Source organism: Raphanus sativus, chromosome 4 (assembly GCF_000801105.2).
Source record: "Raphanus sativus cultivar WK10039 chromosome 4, ASM80110v3, whole genome shotgun sequence".
Taxonomy (NCBI): domain Eukaryota; kingdom Viridiplantae; phylum Streptophyta; class Magnoliopsida; order Brassicales; family Brassicaceae; genus Raphanus; species Raphanus sativus.
The window spans coordinates 20,858,972-20,874,885 of NC_079514.1; the positions used below are offsets into that span (position 1 = coordinate 20,858,972).

The 15,914-nt window shown below is 32.7% G+C and overlaps 4 protein-coding genes across 4 annotated transcripts; 1 reads left to right on the plus strand and 3 right to left on the minus strand.

Moving 5' to 3' along the window:
* Window positions 1-1,146, plus strand: LOC130511179 (uncharacterized). The gene has a single exon (XM_057008054.1). The coding sequence runs from the start codon at window positions 1-3 to the stop codon at window positions 1,144-1,146; it is 1,146 nt and encodes a 381-aa protein (XP_056864034.1).
* A 339-nt stretch (window positions 1,147-1,485) lies between these two features.
* On the minus strand, window positions 1,486-2,055 carry LOC130511180 (uncharacterized protein At4g04775-like). The gene is made up of 2 exons (XM_057008055.1): window positions 1,900-2,055; window positions 1,486-1,779 (listed from the first exon to the last, which is right to left on the minus strand). Exons 1-2 carry the CDS (start codon window positions 2,053-2,055, stop codon window positions 1,486-1,488), a joined length of 450 nt encoding a protein of 149 aa, XP_056864035.1.
* Window positions 2,056-4,120: 2,065 nt separating this feature from the next.
* Window positions 4,121-5,971, minus strand: LOC130511181 (uncharacterized). The gene is made up of 4 exons (XM_057008056.1): window positions 5,965-5,971; window positions 5,685-5,845; window positions 4,986-5,615; window positions 4,121-4,894 (listed from the first exon to the last, which is right to left on the minus strand). The coding sequence occupies exons 1-4, from the start codon at window positions 5,969-5,971 to the stop codon at window positions 4,121-4,123; spliced, it is 1,572 nt and encodes a 523-aa protein (XP_056864036.1).
* Window positions 5,972-9,644: 3,673 nt separating this feature from the next.
* LOC108849204 (flavonol 3-O-glucosyltransferase) lies at window positions 9,645-12,973 on the minus strand. The gene is made up of 2 exons (XM_018622728.2): window positions 12,450-12,973; window positions 9,645-10,634 (listed from the first exon to the last, which is right to left on the minus strand). The coding sequence occupies exons 1-2, from the start codon at window positions 12,937-12,939 to the stop codon at window positions 9,745-9,747; spliced, it is 1,380 nt and encodes a 459-aa protein (XP_018478230.1). The 5' UTR covers window positions 12,940-12,973; the 3' UTR covers window positions 9,645-9,744.
* Between the last annotated feature and the right edge of the window lie 2,941 nt (window positions 12,974-15,914).

Genomic DNA, 15,914 nt, shown 5'->3' on the forward strand with positions numbered 1-15,914 from the left:
ATGCGGAAAGTTCTTGTTGTTGATGGGACATTTTTGAAGAGCAAGTACAAAGGAGTATTACTTGTTGCTACAGCTTTAAATGGAAACTCTAACTTGTATCCTATTGCATTTGGGGTTGTGGACTCAGAAAATGATCGTTCTTGGGATTGGTTTCTGAGACATCTAAAACTTGTTGTTGCGGACGAGCGTTCTCTAGCTTTTGTGTCAGACAGAAATGGCTCGCTTTGCAAAGCAATAGAGAATGTGTATCCTCTTTCTCAACATGGAATTTGCATTCACCATTTGTTGAATAATGTGGTCACACATTACATAGGCAAGGGACTGGTCGGATTGATTGCAAAAGCTTCCAAATCTTATAGAGTCGTTGATTACGAGAAGCTATTCCATGCCGTGTGCAATATAAGTCCAGCTATTGGAAAATATTTAACAGATGCAGAAGTTGGAAAGTGGGCTCGCTGTCAGTTTCCAGGATACAGGTACGACATGAGGACGACAAATCCAGCTGAATCAATAAACTCTGCTTTGCGCAGACCAAGAGAGTATCCAGTGATTCCTTTGTTGGATAGCATCAGAGAAATGCTGACCCGTTGGTTCTTCGAACGTCGAAATCTAAGCAGGAAGCACACTAAACCATTAACTATTGCTATCGGAAAAAAGATAGATAGGCGGATTAGAAAGGGTAGAACGTTTCTTGTCCAGCCGGTTAACGAGCATCGTTTTTTGGTTCTTGGAGATACAATTGACTGCCTGGTTGATTTGGACAGAAGAACTTGCTCATGTGGGAAATACGATCTGCTAAAAATTCCATGTAGACATGCCATCAAGGCTGGTTTGACAGTTGGTCGAACCCCATCCTCGCTAACGGATGACGTCTACACTACTGCCACATGGAGAACAGCTTATCAAGAAACTATAAATCCAATAGGTGTTCCTGAGGATAGTTGGGTTGTTCCAGATGTAGTTGGCAATACTAATGTGCTTCCTCCTGAATCAAGAAGAGGAGCAGGAAGGAGAAGAAAACGCAGGTACGTAACAGTTGAAGACAAGCTCCGTTCATCGCAAGGAAGTCAACAAAAAAGGAGACGCAAATGCAGTCGTTGTGGCGAAGAAAATCATAACAGGGCTACATGTGACAGAGCTATTTAAACATTTCGTTGTTTCTGATTTTCTTGTTTTACTGGTTTGGTTACTGGATTTATGTGTTTTTCTTGGTTTTGGTTTTTGGAATTTGTTCTTCATTATCGTGAACTCTAGGTGATTGTGAACTGAAGGTAATCCTTTATTTTTGCTCTGTTATTTGTCACTCTACTATAACTAACTTTTAACACACAAAGAAATAAAAAAATCACGCATCAATAGTGAATTGAACCTCATTAAAATCAACCAACGATTGTAAACAAGAAGCCATCTAATGTATATAGCTTGATCAAAATGAAAACAATACTTTTGTTTAAGACAATAAGCCAACCGATCACTGCAATTTTCTCAGACAGCAAGAGAATTCCATATCCCGACAACAGCTCCTACAACAACCATAGCCACCGTCGCAATCTTAAGCTTATGTTTCATCCCCTTTTCAATCTCCAGCTTCACCTTCTCCTTGAGCTTTTCAGTCATCTCATCTTCAATTCTAGCAATTTCAGACTTAACATTTTCAATTACCCTTTCTTCAAACTTCTTAAGCCCTTGCGCAACTCTCTCATGTTTCGCATCTACCGTTTGTATCTCGTCAAGCAAAGCTTCATCGATCCATTTAAATAGATGATTCTCAGATTTTCTCTACCACAAATGAAAACAAAATTCTATGAGCAGAAACAAAATTCTCAGATTTCAAACGGTAGTTCTAATCGATATAGTATGTTTAATCTGAGCAGAAACGAAATGAAAACATGGACTTACATCTTTTGCAATTTGACATCGGTAGAATCGTCGATATCGATTCTCCGCCGTCGATGAACCAAAATTTGTTATGCCCTCTCCACACCAACATCTTATATGCACACCATGAGTGGAGATTCGAGGAAAACGAGAAGAAGAAGTTGACGAACTTGTCATTGATATGCTGTTTCTAGATTCGCAAAGACAGAACCCTAATCTCCTCCTCTGTCGGCTTTCGTTTTCTAATATTTGGACAAATGAAAGCAAAAGACTCGTTTGGGGGGGGGGGGGGGGGGGTTAGTGGATCTGGGTTATGGGTCGGATCTAAAGAAATGTCAGGTGGGTCAACTGGATATAAACCATTTTTGGTTATACACTAAAACACATAAATCGAGTTCTAAAGTAAGACTCTAATACACTAAATCGAAATCATAAAACTATAAGAAGACAAATAATAGAGAACACTAATTTGTATTAGTGAAAGTGTAAACTAAATCTTACTTACCATTAAAATCGTCATGTGACATATTAATTTGTATAAGTGAGTGTAAGACTATAGTTTAGTGCAATTTAGGGTATAGGGATTGAACCCGCTATGATTTAGGGTATAGGGGTTTGAATCGTATATGATTTCGGGGCTGTATAACCTAAAGTCTATAACTTAGTAAAACAGAAGTAAAATACTAAATTCATACCCATTCCCTCTTAATGCAATTTAGGGTATAGGGTTTGAACCCTATACGATTTAGGGATTTAAACCATATCAAATTTACAGTTTAGAGTTTCAACAATTTCTTATTGAAAATGAAATAAGAACAGAACAGTTAATTATGAACTATAATTTAGATAGGATTCAAAGCCTATTCCCTAAATCGAAAATAGATCAGTTTCATAACAATAATCATCAACTAAAATACAAGATCAGTTGCATAACAATAACAGTAGTGTATGAATTAAAATGATAAATCGAAAAATATCAAAGACATCATGAACTCAATCGAGGTCAACAGCTTTCCCAGGAGCACGCTTTGGAGGCTTAAATGTGGACATCCGAAACTGTAAGACCTCATCATTTGCTGCTTCCCAAAGATCATACCCCCACAATCGAAGACATCTATTGTCCGGTTCACAAGATTGACGCATATAGAGATCCAGTGGGCCTGGTTAATACACTTAGGGATGTAGAGACGATCGATATCAACTTACCATACTGATCCCCTGCTTCCATGATATGGAAGCTCACCTCTTCCATACTCTAGAAAACTCTCGTCGAGTTTGTACCCTCTCCTGTTTCCGTCAAACTTGCCGTAGGCCGTGATGATCTGATTACTTAACAGGCAGTTCAAAAAAGCAACTCGGTCTGGATTCCATCGACGCAATGAGGTTCTTTCCCGAAACAAATACATCATGGCGTCCATGTCCTGAAAAAGACAAAACATTTTTCTTAAGAATGAGAAGCAACCACAAAATTCAATCTACAAAATAAATGAGCTAAACTTACATGGTTCTTCAACCAATGGTTAGGGCCCATTATACGCGAAACTAACTCTGCATTAAATTTAGATCCCCAATCTGAAGTACTCTGTAAAGAGAAAGAATTGGTATAAGAGGTAGATTTGAGAAAACGAAGTCAAACAATAGAAATATTACTTAAGTGGGATTCATGGTCCATTCCATTAGTTTGTCCCATTTGTCTTCTGGAACAAACACCAATTCGTAGTCGCTGTCTTTGCAACGGACTTCTGGATCATCAATATCAGTCAAGAATGGTCGCTTCAAGATCTCTGGCCGGAAAGAAGTCATAGGCGTAGTGAAAGCAGAAGGTTCTTCGAACTGCTTGTTTTGAGATGGATCAAAACCATCAACATTTGACTCTTGTGTAAGGTTGCCCATCGTCTTCTGTAAATGCTCTTGTATCCCTAAATTGGCATCTAAGGTGCCAAATAAGCTGCCAAACACATCAGACAAGTCTGTATCCTGGTTATAAAACAGAAAACATGACATTAATAATTCTAAAACATATATATTACACCACAAAATACAATAAAATTACACACATGATCCAAAACATCATCCTTACATCAATATTGCACACAGCAAAGGCAACATCATCCTTACAAAAATATTACAAACCGCAAGAACATTAACCGAGGACATGAAAAAAGAAGAGCAACCGAGCACATGAAAAAAGAGCAACCGCAGACATGATTCAAAGAAGAGTAACCGAAGACATGAAAAAGCTCTACTTCTTGTTTACCTTTGTCTGAGACCTTGCCTTCGCAGCATTTGCAGGACCACCACTGCGAGAAGGAGCAGAAGCTCGACTGCCAGAAGGACCAGAAGCTCGAGTACGAGAAGGAGCATAAGCTCGACTGCCAGAAGGAGCAACACCACGAGTAGAAACCAAAGTATGAACTTTAGTAGAAGCTGGAATAGGAGAAGGAGTATAAACCGGAGCAGTAGTAGAAACTGGAACAGTAGCCGCAGCAGGAGTATCAGCCGGAGCACCACCCTGATTCTGAGATGAAAGGAGCTTCTCCTCTAATTTGGCAAACCGGTCATCAATCATGTCGCGTACCTCGAGCCCCAAGGCAGTGAAAGAAGACTTGAACATAACCTGGATATAGGACTTTATTTCCTCTTCAAGATCTCTGTACTTCTCGGTTGATCTTTGCAAAAGTAACCTCTTCTTCCTTGACTCGGCACCAGTATCCTGATATTTCTTCTTTCTCTTCCTTGGAGCAGACACAGGGGTGGTTTCTATTTCTTCTTCCACTCCAGTCTCACTTGTTTCTCCAGCCTCCTCTCTATCTGAACCATCTTCATCAGAACTGTCCACAAATGGCTCTACAGTTTCCTTGAAACCCCACTCATGCTTACTCCAAGCATATTTCTTTTCGATCATCTCCATCATCAGATCGTCTCTTTCATCCTTCATCTCAGAAGCTCGTTTAAACTCCTCACCTAAAACGACATTGTAATTTCCAGTGGAAGATAAATATGGAAATTTATCTCCCTACAAAACATAAAAAAAAATTAACAAAGATTAGCACAAACATTAAGAAACTATAAGTCAAATCATATATATTTAAAGAAATAGAACTTACAATGGATCCAAAAGTAGACTCTAAGCTAGTAATATCATCATAGGAAACCTTGGCAGATCCTTTCCAGTTCCTGCATCTCATGCTAGTCACGCCTTGTTGGAGTTTCTGACCCAAAAGCGACCCAATGTCTGGAATAGCCTCCATCAACCAAATCCGAAGTGCATAAGAGAACCCATCTACAACATGGCTGTTCTGAGTCTTCACTTTATCCCTAGCTTCGATAATAGAAGTCACCAGCATATCAAAGGAGTGAAGACCCCATGGATATTTCCTCATCTTCTCGAAATCCATCACCAGCTTGATGTACTTGTGTGGGATGGCAACCCTCTCATCCTTCGCCATAATTATACCACAGATCACACACAAATACACCATCCTCAGCCTATCTACACGAGACCATGTATTACAATTCTTCAGATGCACCTTCCTGATTTCCTCTAAGGAAATTTTTCCTTTTCTCCTTAGCAACTTTGCCCAAAACCCTTTATCATATTTCCAATTATCAATATCCAAGTCAGGCTCGTCGTCTTCATACTTCAGATCAGTGATCGCATAGAACTCTTGCATTGAAAATCTGAGAGGCCTCCTAGCATAATGGAACCACAGCTCATGAAGCTTCGAGGTCAGAAGCTGCTTCAAAACAAACGTGTGGATCACTCTCCTCGAATACTAAAGCTGGTGAACATAAATGTCCATAACCTGAGCAAATAGCAGATCATCCAACACATCCTTGTAGTCGGCTTTAATGTACTTCTCCACCTCCTTAAGTATGGAAGTTCGACAAGTGTTGTTAACCTTCTCCACTTGTGTTTCACTTCCCTCTTTGAATAGGCACTGAGGCAACGGATCCAACATCATACCTGTGAACAATGAAACAAATACAATCACCACAGGCTCAATTCATGCTAGAATAATTCATAACTCTAACATCTTAGTCAAAACAAAACAAAGATAAGTGTTCAAAAACGAGACCAAATACCATTCATATATCATTCTCACTAAACAAAACAACAGGATTGTATAGCAGTGAGATAACAACTCAACTCGGTAACCACAAAAACCACTCAAATCAAATAGAAAAACAAAGGCAAAACATCTTTATAAGCCTCACACCAAACATGAAACCAAAACTAAATAGTTTACAAGCTTTTCAGATGTTAAACCGAAGCAAAAAACTATTCCATTTACATCAATGTCACAAAAAGACACAACATAAACTGTATACGAGTCATGAGACCAACTCGTTGACCACAAAAAAATCAAAGTAAGCTACTTTCATATCCTAGATAGCTAAATCATTCATACAAACAAAAAAACGAAACCTATTACACTCAAATTGTGATTAAGAACACTCAAGTGAAAGAGAGAAACATGCAACGAATCCCAAGTCCGAGACCAAACCCGAAAATCGCTTCTAATAAGACATGAGTGAGAAATGAAATTCACGAGGAAGAAGCTAAAGAGTTCCGACGAGTTACCTGAGAGCAAGACCGCGAAGTGGGTTTGGTGTAGGAGAGCGTTCGCTTATGAAAAAACCACGGCGGAGTCGAAGAGGGGAGAACGAACACCGGAGCCGGCGAAGAGAAGCAGCGTCGAGATGTATAGCTCCTAATTTGTCTCCGATTTGCTCTCTAGAGTAGAACGAAGGAGAGGGATTTTTTAGGGTTCTAAGGAACTCAATTTGGGGAAAAAATGGAGTCGATCCCGTCAAACCTTTTTTCTTATCTGTTTTTTTTTTCAAATCAATTAATTAATGATTTTATTAATCAATTACGAAAAAATATTAAAAATATATAATTATGTTTATAATAGGGGGTTAATGGGGTTTATACAAAAAATTATGGCATTGGGACAACTTTATGTTCAGTATATAGTATAGAGACAATGTAGTAGATTATTTGTTCCATATTTCCAATTTTTCCTATTTTATTTATGGAGTAAATGTAGTCAGAAATATAGTTATGAACAAAAAAATAAAAGCATTATTCTATGAATAAAATGATGTTTTTATTTTTTTTATTCACTATTCTATTTTTTATTCCATTTACTCTATAAATGGAGTAAAATATGGAGTGGAGATAGAAATGCTCTTACTACGGTCACTAGAATATTAAAAAAAGAAAGAGTGCTCTCCCCATTTTAACACATATTTCTTTGTCCACAATGAATTTATTAGGACTAAATAACACATATTTGTTTGGTTATTCCCTAAATAAACCCATATATATATATACAAAATGAAATAGTGTTGGAGGAGACTTGATTTCAACCTCATTTTAAAATATAAAATGAAGTATAATAAAAGATGCTCTTATTATATGTATTTGTTTTCTTGTACTCAAGATATAAACTCGGGGTTACAAAAAAAATCACTCGAATATTATTCTACAGATAAAGTAATCTACTATCTATAGAATAGTATTTTTGACAAAAAGCTATAGAATAATCTATTTTCTATATTTATTAATTAGTTAATTAATATTTTAAGCAAATATTATATATTGACAAGTAGCTAATGAATTCTTAAAAATATCTTACTAATTCTCATTGAAAATATGGTTCTCACCTTTTCTCTATCTTTTCATTTAGAATAATACTAGTGGTATTCCGGCGCTACGCGCCGGATTCGTATGTTTTATTCTCTAATAAATTTAGAATTGATTTTTTTATCAAATTGATAGTGGTTAGTGATAATAATGTATTACTTTGTTTTGAAATTACTTAAATCAAAGAAAAATAGCATCAATGGTTTTCACTGATCGATTTAATAAAAATTGAATAAATAGCTGATAGTTACACTAAAGTAAATATAATTGAACTTAAAATATACATTAAATTCGATGTTCCAAAACAAAAACATGTAAATGCATGTGTTATGTTTTGTGATTATCTTGTTTGAATAAAGATAACAAATTATTTCATCATCATAAAGTAGTAACAATTCATACATGTGTATGTGTTGTCGATGTCATGGATGTGGCAATCTATTGGGGCTTCATTATGTATGTATTGGTTAAATATTTTTTCTTTGATAATGAATCCAGTCAATAGATTCTTAAACATGGTCCAGCATTGTTCAGACTTAAATTGACTATTTTCCTATATAAAATCAAATGGTAAGTGAATAATTTTTAGAGGTGGATGTTTGTTCTCACAATGTACATTTTTTTTTTTTGATCAAACAACATACATTACTTAAAAATAGTTTACACCCCAACTAAGGGTTGGTTACAACCAAAGAGGGAGCTGATTTTGCCACAGCTTAAGCCTCTCCATTAAAGATTAGAGAAATAACACTTCTCAAGTGTGTGCAAAGATTTTATTTATTTCGCTTAAAGCTTTCATGTTTATTTACATCTATGATGTGTTTTGGTTTTTATTTACCTTGTATTTATGACATTATACGATGTTAATTAAATGTTAATCATTTGTGTTGATATTTTATAAAAGAAACGAATCATTATCTTTATTAAAGTAGAACCTCTCATAAAATTTTGTCCTTGATTTTGTAAAATAATTACAATGGCATGTCACTTACATTTTATGCATGTTAAAATTAATTAATATCAACCAAGCAATTAATTTAGAAAAAATATTCCAAAGAATTTAATCATGTATGCCCTATTGTTTATAATTCTTTTTCAAAACGCATCACTATATTTATTATCCTAAAAAATATTTACAACAATTATTGTTTTGCAGTTTAGAGTTTTTTTATAAACACTAAACTAAACACAATTTATATTTTTATTAAAAATCATAATGAATAAATTATTAAGTTGAATATATTTTAAGAATGGAAATTCAGTACCTTAAATTGATATTATAAATATATCATAAATAGTAGAATATGTAAATAAATATTTTAACAAACAATATATTAATGTGTATAAAATCTTTTAACTTAACATATCAATAACATTTTTTGGGAATATGTCAGAAAAAAATATATTCCTCAAATTGATTTTATTTTGATATTCACATGTGTAATTTTTTTTTGAAGATTTCTTATTTTATTTGAAATTTGTAAACATTTTTACGGGTGGACATGTGGTTGGTTTAAAAGTTGACATACATATGTTGTTAACTAATGTGATTAAAATATTTGTTATTGCTGTAGTACATAAGAATTGCTGTGTTTTGAAGAAACGATATGGCCTTCTAACATAAATTCAAGGTAGTGGGTCTGCAAAATTGGGCTCAATTCGAGAATATAACAAAAATCCATTTCGAATGTTATAGATTAGAAAACACCAAATGCCCATTTCGAATACAACACGAAACGCGTGAGTAATAAGAGGAATAAGTGACGCGCGAAACAAAAAAAAAAGAGCGTGACATACACAGCCGATCCAGCGTGCCGACACGTGTCTCCATTTGCCCCTCTCACCTAAGGTGTCGTGGATGGCTTGAGAGGACAGATATGTTAACTTTATTGTATTAGATATCTATATATATATCATGAGATGTTTTTTTTAGAAAAAGATATATCTGAAATGTTCAATAACAGTTTGTGTAATATAAATGATTTAGAATATCTTCGATAGGGTTAAATCTTACTTCAATTCAATTCTATTTTGGGAAAAAGTGATGACAAAAATAGTTAAGCTACTTCATTTTTGAGTAAGCTCATTTTTTTTACTTTTAGTTACATGGTTTGACATGTTCGAGTGTTTTTTTGTTAAAGCGGTTCTTTTTATTAGGTGCAAGACATTGTTTAACTCCCTTCTTGAAATTATCATCAATACAAACGTGATTTTTAATTTAAAGTGCTCACAACTACATCCAACAATTCTTTGAAATTCTCAAAGGAGGTTCCTTTCGCAGAGACAGCTTGGTGGGCTTGTTCTCTAAGCTTCTTAGCCTTTCCCTTCATCTTCTTACCATCATCTTGAACCAAAACTTGATTCAAACATTTCTCGAATCCATCTCTCGTGAAGACTCCATCGACAATTGTCACTCCAATCTCCCACACTGCCTCAACTGCTCTTCCGTTGAGTCTATGATCACCAAAAAACGGCCTGCAAATCATAGGCACACCTTCGGACACACTCTCCAACACCGAGTTCCATCCACAGTGCGTCACAAACACACCCATTGCTTCGTGTTTCAGCAGTTCAAGTTGTGGAGCCCATGGAACCACCATCCCTAGCTCTCTTGTCCGTTCCAAAAACCCTTTTGGTAACTGAGCGATGTTCTTCTCCTTAAGCGACCAAACAAACGGGACTTTGCTCGATTCCAACCCTTCTGCTATCGCCACAAGCTCTCCGGGAGGCGGTGTCGCGACTGTACCAAAGCTAAGGTAAGCTACAGAAGCAGTCCCCTGCTTCTTGATCCAAGCCAAGCAGCCGTGAGGATCATGCACTGGTGTATCTGATTGTGATACAGATGAAAACAACGCGAAAGGACCAATGTTAAGGCAACGTTTCAACTCCGACTTGAGGTTATTCGTCAGTGTATTATCTAACTCTTCAAATGAATTGAGGAAAACCGCATCGGCACGAGGTAAAGCAAGACCCATTCGGTACAACGTGTCTGAGAAAACAGAGTCTAAGTTCCCAAACACAACATCTTCTGGTGTGTCTTTAACTCTGATCTTCTCCATCCCTGAGATAAACCCTAGTGTCTCCTCCATACGCCCATCTACTTCTGTAAAAGGAATCAAAAATCATTACCACAAAAAAATATATAATCACGCACGATGTTAAAATCACAATTTTAGTTAGGGGTGAACAAGAAACCAAATCGAATTAAATCAAACTGACCCGAACCAAATCAATGTGTAAGCATTTGCTTTAAGATTTTATAATTCCAATGATTCGGTTTGTTTTGGTTTTAAACCGAACCAAACTGAAAAACCGAGGTATTTGTTAATTAGATTAATTAAATATATTAATAATATTAAAAATTTATATATTTCACCACTTAAATTAAACATATTTTATATATTTTACTTCTAAATGAATAGAATAAATACTACCAAAAATAAAATAAAAGAACATGAATCTCATACATTAACAATAAAAAAATAATAATATAAAATTATTTGCTTATATTTTTTACATTTTAATTGTGACGTTTGGTTTTACATTTAAATAAGAAAAATATAGATTTAATGTTAAATGATGATTTATTTATGTTTTTATAAATTTTATATTTGTAACTGAACTAGAACAAAACTAAAAAATCAACTCGACTGAATGGAACAATCACAAATAAAACCAAATTAAAACGAACCAAACACAATCCAAACTGAACACAAACCAAACCAAACTATTTGGATTAACTTTAGATAAGATTTCTTAAAACAAATAAACCAACCGATCCAAACTGAACACTCTTTTTTAACTAAACAATTAATCTTTCTTATTAAAATTAAGGTACAAACTATAATTATTATTTTTTTCCAACAATTTTAATACACTTTTCCCTCCTTTTTCTCATCCTAAAAACTATTAATATTTTGATAAGTAAACAAATAATTAATTTATTTTTGTCCTACCTATAATAACCATGTGACAAGTAAACAAAAAGAAATTGATCAAACCAGATTTTTTTCTTTTACGTTATTAAATCTGATTGCTTTTGTAGAATATATGTTTAACCATAATGATATTCATGGTTGTGCAGATCAAACTTTATTCGTCATAAATTAGTTAAGTTTTAAAAGTTAAACATGTACATGTGTTACTCAAAAGACAAACTGTTACAATTCTTTTGAGTTTTGTCTCATCTTTATATTAATATATTATTTTCAAATTTGATATATTTACAAAAAAAAATATTAGCCTATTTAAATGAGTTATATTGTATAAATATGTTGAACAAAAGAATATTGTATAAATTTAAGGTTTGTATATTTATGCAAAACAGTAAAACCTACTTCCAATCTATATGTAATTAAATTAATATATATACATATATATATATATATATATAGATATACACATTGTGTTTTAATAATCAAACCTCAAATTTAACATATTAGAATCATGTAGGTGTTTTTGTTTTGAGTGTTAAGTCTATTTTATCATACACATAAAAATGGTAACAACTATTTAAATATTTGTTTAAATTAAAATTGTTTAAATTGCAAATCAAATTAATTTTATAAATAATATTTAATTTAGATTTACAGTATACATGTGAATAGTTAATTTTGAATGCAATATAATATTTATATGTGTTATTCCACACATATGTTCATTTATATAATAATCAAATAAAAATAAATAAAATAAATATATGATAAAATTATCATTTATAACAATAAACAAAAATAATAATTTTTTTTTTGGCAAAAAAAAAACTTATTCAATTCTTATGCTTAAATTTCATAAAAGCCTTAAAAAGTATGGTAACTATTAAAAATATATTAACGACTAATCACTTAGGATAATAATAATGTAATATAAAATAAAAACAAAAAACACAAGTGTTAGTTTGGTCTTTTTTTACTATTACCATTCACACATACGGCATCTCTGATGAGATCTGTATAGAGATGAACAGACATTGAGTTTTGTCCTCCTGCCCAAAACACAACCCATTTCGCCTTCATCTCTGCCGCCATATCCGACGCGAACCATAAGAACGCATCCGTTAAGATGCACGTTACTTTCTTACCAACGTCACTCACCGCGGACGCGATCGCTTTTCGGAAAATTTCAGGCGCCGCTACGAGAAACAGCTCGACCGCCTCCTGTGGTCTCCGGGAGAACACGTGCCCCTCCGGATCGCAGTCGGCGACGTCATGGACTCGAATGTTCGATGGAAGATCTGAGGGGAACAATGAGGAGTTGGATCGAGCGGTGTTGAAGAAGGAGAAGAGTGTGGTGGGAGAGGCGGAGGCGAGACGGCGTGTTACGGCGAGGAGAGGAGGGGCGTGAGAGCCGTAGGGGAAAGCGAGAACGGCTACGTGGGAGTCTGTGGTTGGCTGGTTGGTGTTGGCCATGTTTGTGAGTACAATGAAGAAGACAAGAGAGTTAGCAAGCAATAAATAGGAGAATGGAATGTCTGAGCAATAAAGCTCGTGATGGTAGTTGGTTGGTAACACTCTATCTCGTTGAACTTTCTTAGGGTAACCCCAACGGATATTTTGGATGTTTTAGGACAGGTACTATTGATTTAAAAAATTAAAAGTATTGGAGTAAGAGAGAAACAAGAGTAATTCTTGGGTTCACTCCCTAGGGTGAACCTCTAGGTTCATCCACCAATAGAAATTCACCAATTTATATTCAATATCTTTTAAAAATGGAAACAAAATATTGTCACATTTTTAAAATTAAAAGATAAAAATAAATAAAAAAATAATATTAGTTGAAAAAAAAAATTTAAAAAAAAATTTTAATGCCATCGACAAAACAATAAACCCTAAATAATAAACCCTAAACCCTAAATGTTATATGCTGAACCCTTGGGTAAATCTTAAACCCTTGGATAAATCTTAAATTTTAGGGTTTATGATTTATCCAATGATTTAAGATTTACCCATGGGTTTAGGGTATATTATTTAGGGTTTATGGTTTAGTATTTTGGTGACGGTACTAAAATTACTTTAGAAAATGAAGAATTTAGAATTTGTCCAAGGGTTTAGAGTTTATCCAATAGTTTAGGGTTTAAGATTTAGGGTTTAGGGTTTAGCATTTTGCTGATGGTATTAAAAGTTTTTTTTAATATTTTTTTAACTACTATTATTTTTTATTTTAATTCTTGAGCTTTTATCTTTTAATTTTAAAAAAACATAATATATCTTGACAATATTTTATTTCCTTTTTTAAAAGATATTAAATATAAAATGGTGTACTCCTATTGGTGGGTGAACCTCTAAACCCAAGAATTACTCGAGAAACAATAGCTTCTCTGCTACCAACCCCAACAAAAAATCGCTACATACCCCTTTTACAATGTTTTTTTCTCATTGGTTTTCATTAATTTTTATGATTTATAATTTATTTTTAATTAAATTATACAAAAATATTAATACTAAATTGGTTAGAAACCACACTGGGAATATACTTCCCGTTAATAATGCTTTTATATGCTTAACGTAAAAGAAATATATTATATTATACATGGCCGTTTCGAATTATTTATGAACCCTATTCAAAAATATTAATGATATATTTAACAATTTAATGGAATAGTTTTAAAAATTTATAGTTTTATTTATATATATCTGACATCTTTTTTTGAAATTATCAGCTTTAAATTTAGTACTCTTTCTAAAAGTTTAAAGTTTTATATCATAACTTATATATTTATTTTAAAACATTCTTAAATTTTTTATATTTTTCAATTCATGTTCGATCGCTTCACTTGCATGTGCGGTTAGACGACCCTGATATTATATATAAAATTATTTTTTGAGTATAATATATAAGATTATTTGACATTTTGTTATTTCAAATTGGTTAAAAATAAGATATTTATATCTTTGTTAGTTAATGATTTTGTGAAAAAAATGTTTCTTCGTTGTGCAGATATTTTTTTCGTAAAAACTGTTATACTATTTTCTTTTAACAGGAATTTTGTTATCTATTTTTAAATAACAAATCGGGTATTTCAAAAAAAAAACAAATTATAATTTCAGAAGAGGAAATGAAATGTCGGTATGAAAAGTAGGATGAGTACGTGGTTAATGTTGAGCTTCTCGATGAAACTGTTACATGTACGTAACTAGAATTATGTTGTTGTGGGTAGGTAAAATTTGTGGTTCACATGAACTGACAGCTTTGATTACAGTATCTAAAAATTATTGATTGATCCTATTATGGTTGCATATTAAATCAAATAACATATTTGTAAATAAATGATTCTAACTATATTAACCATTTTAATGTACTTATCTATTTATATTACTAAAACTGAAGTACCTTTTGCGACTGTTTGGAAACTTTGATAGCAAATTAAATAAAATCTGTTTGGAAACATGGATAGCAGATTAATTTTTTTACACATTTAGCCATTGAATTTCTTTTTATTTACATATTATGCTGTTTGGAAACTTGAATAACAAACTAAATGAGATTTGTTTGGAAACACGGATAGCAGATCAAATATTTATTTTTATTTATTTATCTAGCAATTGCATTTCTTTATTATTTACAGATTCTACCATTTCATTTAAAATCAAATATTTAAATTAATTAATTACAATGAATTAATATTTCTTTGTGATGAAAATAAAAACACAATCTCAAAATATAGTATTGAATAATTATTTATAAATATAGTTTGATAAAACAATTTATACAACGATTTGTAAAGAGTATTTTTACAAACATGTCATCTATAATTAGCATATAAGATATCAATACTATTAAAATACAAGGGGTTTTTTGAGACCACCTTGAAGTTTTAGTGGGGCTTATTGGATTAGGGATTTCATAAAGTTTTGTTTTTTTGCCAAATCTTCCCTTATTGGATTAAGTATTTATAAAAAACTTTACAAATCCTCCCTTATTGAAGGTAGCATTTATAAACACCCTACAAAATCACCCCTTATTGAAAATTATGGATTTCATCATTGAGATTTATCAAAAGTTATTTTGGACTATCAAAAACTATCATTTACTCTTCAAATCTAATAGAAAAGAATCCCTACTAATAAAAAAGACATTTTGAGGCTTTATAGAGCGTCCACATCATCGAATTTTTTTTTTCAAAAGATGACACGTGGCGTTATTATTAAACAAAGAAAAACAAATAAAAATTAAATATACAATATAAAGAAAACTAAATAATAAATAAATAAAGAATATAAGCAATAGAAATATTATATTAAACATCTATCGTAATATTGACATATTTATATGGTGAAATCAAGTTAAATATGGTAAACTTACAAAAGTCAAAGAATTATATATAACTTAACTTAATATATAATATATTTTTAAAATTAACCTAAAATATCTTTAAAGTATAATA